Raw genomic sequence first — 11,052 nt, 5'->3', positions numbered from 1 at the left:
AAAGAGAAGGAAATTCTGACACATGCTACAACATACATGAACCTTGAGGATGTTATGCTGAGTGAAATAAGCCATTTCACAAAGAAGAAGTACTGTATGACTACTATGCATTTGTATAAAGTACCTAGAGTGGTCAGATTTACAGGGATAGAAAGTATAATGTGGTTGCCTGGGGCTGAGGGGAAGGGGAAAGGGGAATATGTTGAACCTGAATAGTTTCAGTTTTGCAAGATGAAAAGGTCTAAAGACTGCTTACACGACAATGTGAATATACTTAACACTATTGAACTACACGTTTAGAAATGGTTAAGATGGTAAATTTTATGTTATGTGTATACTACTATAACTTTTTTAGAAAGATAAAATTATAATAGTTTAAATAAAACAAGACCAATTATGCAACTATGGTCTTGTATCTGTAACAGCAGATGAGTCAGGCAGACAGGAAATTCCCAAGCACCTCTTTTAGTGCCCTGATAGCCCCTCTACAGCACTCCCTCTCCCCAAGTAAATCCTGGATCTGAGATTCCAGCAGATGCTGCTTGGTTCCAATCCCCCACACGCTGGAATTAAACCAGACACAAACATTTTTAGAAGCAGAGTGGGTTTCTATACATGACAATAGGATTTAAGGTCATTTCCAGGGCGTCTGCCAACTTTGACCGCCTTCAAATGACTGACAATGACAAACATTTCTATTATATAATACCTCAATCCGATATGGAGCAGGCATCTCAGCCAACTCCTTTTCATCCTGGGGAAGAGATGGCCCCTGTTTGCCATTGTTTTTGATGGTCTGATTTTATTTTCCTGGGATTATTTTTTTCTTATTGTTTTTGAGAGGTTCTTAGTTAAAGCTTCTTAAAAATTCAAATAAATATGCCTGCTGAGTTTCCTTTGCTTTCTAGTTTTAGAAATCTTCTAATGACCACTTCTGATAGGCTATAGTGACTGATCTAATAGACTTTGTCAGGAACCCACTGGTTACCCAACCCAGTTTGTTACCCAACTCTTCATGTTTACAGGGGTGAGTGCAGGGAACTCATTAATCTGTATTTGCCTTTATCCTAAAGTTTGAAGGCAGAGGCTACCTGGGACTTACTACCTCAGAAACAGTAGCGATTTTGAAAGGCAGTGTTGAATTTCCTTCGTGTCTTGACCCATTTTGCACTTCTTACGGAACAACAGTCTGTCATAAAAGGCTGGTGGACCTTGAAACCATTCCGTAATTTTTGTCTTTAGATGCTTCTCTCATTGCATTTTAAAGGTATAGACCCCATTCTGGGGGGAAAAGCCACAAAATGCTCCCAATACCCTATGCAAAAAAAATTTCAGGTGGTTTTTAAAAGTCTTATTTCCCTCACTGAGTACTTTCTGGTAACTATCTTTCCACTGTCTCTGTAAAATCTTCCATGGCCTGGCGAGACCTTGAACACCAGCAAAGGAAAGGAAAGGCTTCTGTGTACGGAGAGCAACAGCAAATAGGAGTCTGAATTTCACCTGCCTTTTATGTGGCAATCCATGGAACACCTCCTTTGCCACCCACATTTACAGAAAGAGATCATTTCAACCTAGAAAGCACTGAGTTTTTCTTGGAGGTCTAGGTCATGACCTAGACTTGGGGAAGCCCAATTGGTCTGCCTGAAACTGTCCAATCCTCTAGCATAATTCCTCAGTATCATGGACAACATCACCGTTCCTTGCCCCTGCCCCACCCGGAGAGGTCTGAGCCAACAGTCTGTGGTATCCAACTGTTACCAACAAGTTTGGGTTCTTGTCTCCTGGTGTAAAAGAATTTAGACTAGGAACACTGATAAAAGCAAAAGTAGATTTAGTGAGGCTCTGCAGAGGGAGAGAACACTGAGATAGGGTCCCAAATGTGGGGCTTAAGGGTGTTTATGGCTTGTGCACAAGAAAGTCGCTGGGGTTAACCCATCAGGCAGTAGCTTAGTAGGCTTTTCCTTCTTTGGAACACATGTCCCCATATGTCAGCAAAGCTAAGCACTCTGAGATTGTGGAGCTCTTATTATGGCATGCAGGAAAGCACTTGCCCCATCAGGTATTGAGCTGGACCTCGTGATTGATGGCTTGGCTTTAGATATGAAAAACAAACTTGAAAGAATGCAGGGTAATTTCTGGACCATTGTTTTGTAACTACCTATTGATAACTGCCATCTTTCTGGCAGGGCTTAACTCGATGGAGCAATTTGGCAGTTTGGGGGAACATTTTATTCTACCTGTTTCACAGGGAAAACGGGCAGCTCCAGAGTTTTTCTGTAAAGAGTTCAGGGCTGTGAGCCTGGCTGGAATGAGGAGAAGGAAAGGCTGAAAGCCCTGTTTTGACTTTGACTTTGATTTGCTACTGTATTGGAAATTTACCTATAGACATACAATGGAATTTTTAAAAAATGTACATGGGGGATGGGGTGGGGATGGCTTCTAAAAATCTCTGTCCCTACCACGTCAGCTCCTGAGTCAAAATTCTCTGTAATGGTGAAAAGCGTTCGCTGACCTGTAGAGATGTGAAATCGTGTGACCTGTGATCCAAAAATGAAGACTGCAGGATCTGACATCTGCATTCAGGTTGCGGCACTCGGAGACAGGCCCAAGGCTGAGACACCGACCGGACAGTCTTGGGTTCCAGGGCTCGCCCCTGGCGCCCGTCCTACAGCTTTCAGCCGCAGCTCGCTGGTCTCCCCCACATCGCCCCTTCCAGCCCCTTTACCCTTCGCGGCAAGCTGCGCGCGGAGCCCCAGCCCCGCCCCCGGCGCGGTGGGCGGGCTCAGGCCTGACGGGAGCCGAAGACTCGGGCTCTGAAAAGACGGTGGGAGGCACTAGAGGGAGCTGCTCGCGCCGCCGTAGCCGCCGCGGCCCCAGTGCCGCCTCCGCAGCCCGCGCCGCCGCGATGGCGGAGGACAGCGAGTCTGCGGCCAGCCAGCAGAGCCTGGAGCTGGACGACCAGGACACTTGCGGGATAGACGGGGACAATGAGGAGGAGACCGAGCACGCCAAGGGGTAGGTGCACGAGCACCTCGGGCTCCGCTCGGACGCGGGTCGCGGGGTTCGGGAGGCGCCCGGCGGCCGCTCCGAGGGGGCGGGGGTCCCCGCGTGGGTCGGGTCGCGCGGCAGGCGGGCTCAGTGGCGCCTAGGCGGCGAGGCCCCGTGGTGGGCGGGGAGGCCGGAGGCCCCAGTGCGGGGACTCGCGACACCGCTGTCACCTGCCCTGCGGCCCGCCGGACCTCGCCTATTCCCGCCCCCGGCCCGGCCCGAGTGTGACTCGGTGGGACCGAGGGGAGGCGCGGTCCCCTTCCCTTTATGGCTGCCGGGCTTGTGGGGAGTCCTCGTCCTCTCTTCGCTCCTTGTCGTCCTCTCCTGAAGTACCTCCAAACCCTCCCACCCCTCCTCCAGCTACCGCCACCACCAGAAAAAAAGGGAAGCTACTGGCAGGGGAGTGGTTTAGATTTGCCTCTGCTCCTGTGGACCGGGAACTGCGGAAAGTTGAGTTACCCGCGTCGTGGCCCCCGCCCGGAGCCCAATCGGACTGGGGGCGCCTAGGGGGTCCCGGCCCGGCCGCCCTTGACAACGCGCAGGGTAGCCTCGCCGAGGGCGTCCGCAGAGCATGTCTGCAAAGCTCTTAAGAGTAGGTCCCATCCCCTGGTTTACTGCGGGTTGGGGGTCCGCTCGCGCAGCCCTGACCAGACGCAGCTTATAGGGCCGGCTTTTGATCTTCAAGGCCAAATGGCACGCAGTGCGTTTTCACACCTGATAGGCTTTCTCCTGGCTTTTCACGAGCTCCTTTTTCTCCCCCGCAGACTTCACTTGCTCTCCGTTGGAGAAAAGATTGCTTCCGGTTAAGGGTGCTATAGAAGTTCTCTTTTTAGTGGCAGGGGATGCGGGGGTTATTTTAAATAAAGGCTGGCGCCCTTCAAGGTGGTGTTCACATTACCCTTTTCCCTGTTGGATTCAAACTATGTGCAGGCACAGGGTATCTCATGATGCCCCTTAGAAGTGAGATTTTGCAAACCCTGGTGATTGATGAAGAACTGGGTCAGCTTAAAAACCATGATACGGGAGGCCTTAGTCACAGATGGCTTATTTATTCAGTTCATGCAGAGGATTCTGTAAATGACTGGTGATTTGAAGTGTAAATCATTTATATTCTATTTAACGTCTGCTGGAAGATTTATTTAAGGAAGGAACTTTTACTGAGCTTCAATGTGTTATAAAATATTAAAAGATCAAGAAAAAGAGAAGCTGAGTAAATGTATATCCTATTTGTGAGTCACTTTTTAAAGAAATTATTTTTGCAGTGAATATTTCAGTGGCAGCTGTCAATACCCAGTGTTATAATTCAAGTCAAGGAAATTCTACAGAAATCTTGAGACTGAGTTTTGTTTATGCAGTGATAGAAATTTGCCTTATGGTAGATATGTTTTTGAAACAATAGCAATAGCCGGAAATGGGCTCAGATCCAAATGTGATAGATTACCCCAAAACTTCACTGCCTGTCCATTATCTTTCTAGAGAAAACCTAGGACTTTCCTTTCTCCCCCGTAATTTCTGTCTGTTTTGCTTTGTTCTTTTGAAGATTTGATTCGTTCTTCTTTGTTTACACAGTTAAGAATGCCCACAGTACAAAGAATTATTCATCTCTTTGCCATTGATCTGGGCCTGTCCCTAGCTACCTTGCTATAGGCTGTGTGAAGTTCCCAGATTAGCACCCAAAGTCATCTCCACGCCCTCTTCAGTTTTTAGTTTTGTACATCAGCACATTAAATATATGATAACATGCTCACTAAAAATTTAAGAATGCCCAGTAGACTGAAATGTCTTAACCCAGAGCAGATAACATAGCTCCTAGGGGGAGAGATTGATATCATGGATTTTTTTGAAACCTCTTAAGATACAGAGAGAGTAGTAAAAATTCAAGTTGCTTTGCTTGTTGGACTGCTTTTTTTGGGTTTAAATTCAGATAATGTCTGCCAAATTTGGGATAGTACTTATGGGTTTTTTGGTTCGTGCATTAATGGATCAGTATAAACCTAGATTTTTTTTTCTTAAGCAGCTCATGTGTGTAATGTGAAAATTTGACCCTCCTGCCGTGGCCAGGTGGCTAGGTTGGTTGGAGTGTCGTCCCATACACCAAAAGTTTGTGGTTCCATCCTGATCAGGACACATAACTAAGTTGTGGGTTGCATCCCTGGTCAGGGTGTGTGTGGGAGGCAACTGATCAATGTTTCTCTATCTGTCATTCTCTCTTTCCCTTCCACTCTCTGTAAAATCAATAAAAGACATATCCTTGGGTGAAGATTAAGGAAAAAAAATTTAAATTAAGAAAATTAACTCTCCATTTTTACACTTAGCTTCTTCATTCTCTGCCAATTTAAATTAAATGACAAAAAGCCTTTGGTGGAATGTATAGGTAAATGCTTTACCTTTTAAAGGTGAATTATCACTGAGACAACTAGGAATGGGTCAGTGCACAAAGCAGTAATTTACTAAATAGCATCCTTGTGGCCCGAAACAATTAATTTACCCCCACAATCGAGTATAATGTATTTCCTAGTTGTTTCAGACATATCAAGTCAAAACGAGAGCCTCAGATAAAAGGAAACTACCACATTAGATTATTTTGCTCCCAGTGCAAATATTCCTGTATATGCTTTTCTTTCATTTTCATAGAATTTTCTTTATGAACTAAAAAGATTATTTCATTTTGTGGGTAATACTGGAAGTCCATGAATGAAATATGATTTATGTTAATTGAAAGTAGTAGTTTATGTATGATAAAATACTTGCATCTCACTCTCTTTATATCTTATTTTTTCTGAATTCTTATATGTTTGAAGATGCCTTTCATTTGCTCTCATGAGTAAGCCACAGTCTGGTATGCATGTAATTCTATGATAATCATTTTCCTTCAATCTCCATAAAATTGTTTTTATTATCTTCTAGCTTTAGTGGCACAGATGTTGTTTCTTTGCCAATCTGCTTCCATTTCTTCTGTGGGAAACCTTATTCTTTTTTTGTTTGGACATGTTTTTAATCTAGAAGCCTCTAGGATTTTCTCTCTGTCTTTCTATAACCCAAGGGTTTCCACATCCTTTTACCTTCTGGGATAATTCTTTTCTTTAATAGATCAACAGAATGGCTGGGGTCATGCATATGGTTGAGGATTTCTTGGGGACTGGGATTTTCATGGTCCTCTGGCACATCCAGGCTGCTGCCAGCTCCCCCATCACTAGCTCCTAATGTTTTGGACCCCTTTAGTATTTCCCCTCAAACACTTGACCCTGGCTAATGCAGTTAGCTGTGATTCACCTCTAGAACCACTAATATAAAGCATTTGCTTGTGCACATCATTTTCTGATGGTTTTGTAAATAATGAGGGAGTGTTTGATTATAGCATAGGGCAGAAAACTTCAAGTTCAATACCAGACATCATTGTTCACCAAAGGGATTTATTACTGCCCATGTTCCTTTGTTGTATCATTTCCTGTAGTTGTCCTTGGGAGTCCTCTCTCCTTCTGAGAGTAGTCTCTTAATTGTCCAAAACACTGCTCTTTTCTCCAAAAAATTGAAGTGACTCTGTGCAGTATGTTGTTACTTCTGTGCATTGTTGAGATTGGCTGTGAGAACTCCACCTCTTCACCAAATTCAGGGTCCAGTTCCACTGTCCTTTCTTTTATGAAGCCTTCCATGGTCATTATCACCAAAGGCCCTCTAGCCTTTATTGAATGTATCCTTCACATGGCACCTTTCCACCAGTCACATTCCCCTGCCCCCATCTCCCCACTCATCTTCTCAGGCAGATCATCGTTTTACTGCAAAAAATCTGTGACTCATAGAGATAAGTGACTTGTCCAGGGTCACATGGCTGGTAAGTGGGCAACAGAGTTCTTTATGTCCATTGTTGAAGGTGTGTGTGTAACATCATCTACAAACTGACTCAAATTAAGGAAGGTTTTATTTTAAACATGCAGTAGGTTACCTCAAAATAAAGTATGGCAGAACTATATTAGAATTAAAATTGAGGATCAGCAGTTCACGAATTCAGGGTCTACCTATCTCTCTAGCCTTCTTCCTTCCATTAGTTAGCTACTAACTGCATGAAGACTCTGTATTTTGGTTCACATTCTGCAGAAAGGATCTCATTGGTTTCTGGACAGCAAGGCTTGGTCCATTCAGCTGTGGGAGAAGGTGGGAAGGTGGAGGGAGGGGATTATCACATGGTACACCTTTGCAAAGGCCATTTAGGGCCACACCTTTACTGAAGTCTGCAGTCAAAGTATTTATCACAGAAGGAGATAGTAAATGAGTTTGACACCTTCAGTACATGAGTCTTTGTCTACCTGTCTGCCTGCAGGTAGACTATGAGCATGGAGACAGCACTCGCAGTCTCCCATGCTTGCAATAGCTGGTGCTATTAGGTTGGCCAGAAAGTTTGTTTAGTTCTTCTGTACTATGGCTCTATTAGTGCTTAGTTATCTTTAAGTTCATTTGAAACAATTTTGTTAGATTATACTGTGATAGCTATCGTTTCATCGTGCATTTTTTAAAAAAATCAAAATTGGTGAATTTTTGTGCAGCCATTTTAATATTGAAGACAGGAAAAATACACGTTTTTGGCATTTTATGTTTTGTTATTTCAAGAAAGGTAGAAACACAACTGAAATGCAAAAGAAAGATTTGTGCAGTGTATGGAGAAGGTTCTGTGAATGTGTCAGAAGTGGTTTGTGGAGTTTCTTGGTACTATTGACATTTTGGCAGAATAATTCTTTGCTGTGGGGCTGTCTTATGCACTAGAAGATGCTTAGCAGCACCTCTGGCCTTTACCCACTAGAAACCAATACAGGGACATAGCCAGCATACTCAAAATAGCCACATCAATAAAGTTACTAGTGAAAATAAAAACTGTGTCCTTTTTTTATTTTTATGAAAAAAAAAACACAACATATTGACTTTTTGGCCAATCCAATACATTGCACACATTGGTAGCTTCATAAAGGTTTATTGAAGGTATCCCAGGTGTTCTTAGTCCCTGTTGACAAATTAACTTCTAATTTAAAAAATGTTCCCTATGGGCATTAGAAATATTAACATATGAAGGATTTCTTTTTCCAATTCTAGTTAAATGGACTTGGACTGTAGAGTTTGTGGTGGTGGGTGTCTATGCTGTATAGGACCCACCATGGTAAAATAGCAGCTAATTTTTTGAAGTACAGGTTGGTGCCTCCTGCTTTGTATATACAGTTTTTCTTATTGCATCATTACAACAGATGAGGAAACTGAGGCTAAATAATTTATGCAGGCCACATCTCAAATTCAAACCAAGGTCTTGGGCCTCTCACTGACTGTGAACTCTTGCCTTTTCAGTAAACTTCATGGTCTCATGGACCATAAATAAACAAAATAGAGCAATTTGTTTGATAATGTGTGAAGGTTATCTTTCCATAACTCCTAGATTACCAACCTGAGTGCCTCTGGAGGCAAAATCCACCAGTGTAATGGTTATACTAATGTCATTGAATTTTTTAAAAATTGAAAGCATTTATTTGTTTAAAAATATATTGCAGTTTGATTACAGAGAACCCTTTAAAGGGTCTCTTCAAGTCTCTGAAAGGATTATTTATTTTTTTATTCCTCACCTGAGGGATATGTTCACTGATTTTTAGAGAGACAGAGAGGCGTCGATTGGTTGCCTCCTATAGGAATGTGCCGACCAGGGATCGAACCCTCAACCTTTTGGTGCACAGGGATGATGCTCCAATCAGTGGAGCCACCTAGTCAGGGTTAAAGGATTGCTTTTAATTATGGCATCACTACAATTGCAGTGAGATCTTTTTTCTTTTATTTTTCTTTCACAGCTGTCTCATCTCCTTTCTGTAAGGTTCATTCAGTAGCTGCCCCAGTGTAGCCTCAGATATATTAGCATCTTCCAGGTGCCCCCACAACCCTACCCTCTGCCCTGTAGTCAGTCAGGCCTCCACAGAGTCAGTTTCCTCTAAGAGGCAGCAGGTGGGCTGTGGAATGTGATGTGAGCATCTCTGGATGACGAGGAAACCTGGCAGCAAGCAGGGACCAGCTCTCCTGCCCTGCCTGTTTGGCTCCTGAGATGGGTGGACAGTGTTTTTTCTTTTTAAATTATATTTTTCAATTACAGCTGCCATTCAATATTACTTATATTAGTTTCGGGTGTACAGCATAGTGGTTAGACAATCATATACTTTACAAAGTGATACCCCTGATATTTCACATACCCACCTGTATTACAGTATTATTTATTACAGTATTACAGAGTGCTTTTGTGGCTGCTTTGAGCCCCTGTAAGTTAGTGACATGTTATGCTCTCCCAGCCGCAGGAGGAAATCCAGTGCAAAAGTGATCTGGTGGATGTCCCTTACTGACTTGGGATTTTAGCTTCAATAGTTTCTGTTTTGTTAGCACGTTGTGCTTCTGTTACTGGTTTAGTACACACACCACGGATGGGCCCCTTTATTCCCACCACTGTGTTCACTCAGTGTTCAAGCTCAGGTAGTACTTTCCTAGAGAAAGATTGTGATTCAGTTAATATGATAATTTCCTATAGTTTCTTCATTTGGTTTTTTGGGGGCTGTAGGGAGGGTAGCAGTAATACTTGTTCTTAACCACCCTCTGGGTACTTATTAACATTTTATAGAACCTGAAGAAAGAGCCAGTGAAAGCAGAGTTTTGTTTTTCCAAATGAAGTTTTTTAAAAAAGTTATTTTTGCAAAAGCATACCATTATTAATATAAAATGTTAGACTATCATCAAGGAAAAAGCCGTGCTGTGGTATATGTTCAGTTGTACATTTTCCTATTCACATGTGTTTACAAAAATGGAGAAAGGCCATATCTATTGTCCTGGAAGTTCCTATTAGTCTATACCTTGAACTTCTTTCCAAGGCATTGGAAAGCCCTCTCCTGATCATGTGAAATTGCTGGCCAGTTCATCTTGTGGCTCTATAGAGAGGATCATCATTTGCTTAGGCCACTATTGTTGGGCCCCTTCTCCAAAGCAACCCCGTTTTTTTCCTGGAACATGGGCTGTCTTTCTCCTCCTTCCCACTGGCTGGAGTGTACATGTGGTGAGAAGCAGACATCCTGGTGGCTGAGAGCAAAGTAAAGGGAGCAGCCTGCCCATCTTCTTCCTGTTGAATCCCTACCCCTGACCTGCCCATTGAGGGAAGCTGAGACTTTCCCATGAAATAGAATTGAAATTGAGCCCCTGTGTCAGATGCTACAGTGATTTTGGGACTCCACCCAACACAGCCCAACCTGTATGCTAACTAATATTACATCTGTACATTAGCTTTGGCTTTATAGATGCCTTAATTTTTTAATTATTCAGTATTTTGAATAGGTAGTTTGAGCCTATGGTACAAAATTTAAAAGGCACAAAAGAGTATCCAGTGCAAAGTAAGTCTCATTCTTTCAGCACTGAGCTTCCCTCCCATAAGCAGCTACTCTTGCCAGTTTCTGGCTGTCCTTCTGGTGGTGGTCTGTACCCGTGTGTGCACATGCTTGTGCTTGCACGTGCATTCCCTGCAAATGGTAGCATGCTGTTCCATTGCTGCTCTTCAGTTTTCCACTTAACAGTATACATTGGAAGTCACTATATATATCAAACCACATAGATAAACCTCATCTTTTAAAAGGATGTATGTTTTGATGTTGAATGGTTGTATCATTATTTTTAATTTGCTCTGTTGATAGATCATGAGGTTATTTCCAGTATTTTGCACTAACAGTGCTGAAATTAGTATCCTTGAATGTGTAACACTTCTCCAGAGTATTTTTTTATTTCAGAATATTTCTTAATATTTTAAAACCTTTTTCAGCTAATAAGTTTTAGGGAGGCAGTGTGGTGTGTTGAAATAAGCATTAATCCAGGAGGCAGGAACCTCTGTCACTAACCTTCAGTTTGATTTTAGAATAGTCACTTAACCTGTCTGGGAAAGTGTGTCTTCAGCGGTGAATTGAAGAGTTTGTCTCTCAAAGTTTTATGATTTAACAAGTACATACTTTGTCC

General features: G+C 42.9%; 1 protein-coding gene across 3 annotated transcripts in view; it reads left to right on the top strand.

The window, feature by feature from the left end:
- Nucleotides 1–2,835: 2,835 nt before the first annotated feature.
- Nucleotides 2,836–11,052, top strand: part of NMT2 (N-myristoyltransferase 2) — a 69,179-nt gene continuing 60,962 nt past the window's right edge. For 2 of the 3 annotated variants that reach the window (XM_045858241.1, XM_045858239.1), the window contains exon 1: nucleotides 2,836–3,015. In XM_045858241.1, coding sequence (XP_045714197.1) covers nucleotides 2,906–3,015 — 110 coding nt within the window. In that variant the 5' untranslated portion in view covers nucleotides 2,836–2,905. The remainder of the gene's footprint in view (nucleotides 3,016–11,052) is intronic. The other variant, XM_045858240.1, reaches the window with a different exon arrangement.

The sequence above is a fragment of the Phyllostomus hastatus genome, unplaced genomic scaffold (genome assembly GCF_019186645.2).
Source record: "Phyllostomus hastatus isolate PE091 unplaced genomic scaffold, TTU_PhHast_1.1 phas_scaffold_1674, whole genome shotgun sequence".
Classification (NCBI taxonomy): domain Eukaryota; kingdom Metazoa; phylum Chordata; class Mammalia; order Chiroptera; family Phyllostomidae; genus Phyllostomus; species Phyllostomus hastatus.
This window is presented reverse-complemented; position numbering and strand designations above follow the sequence as displayed.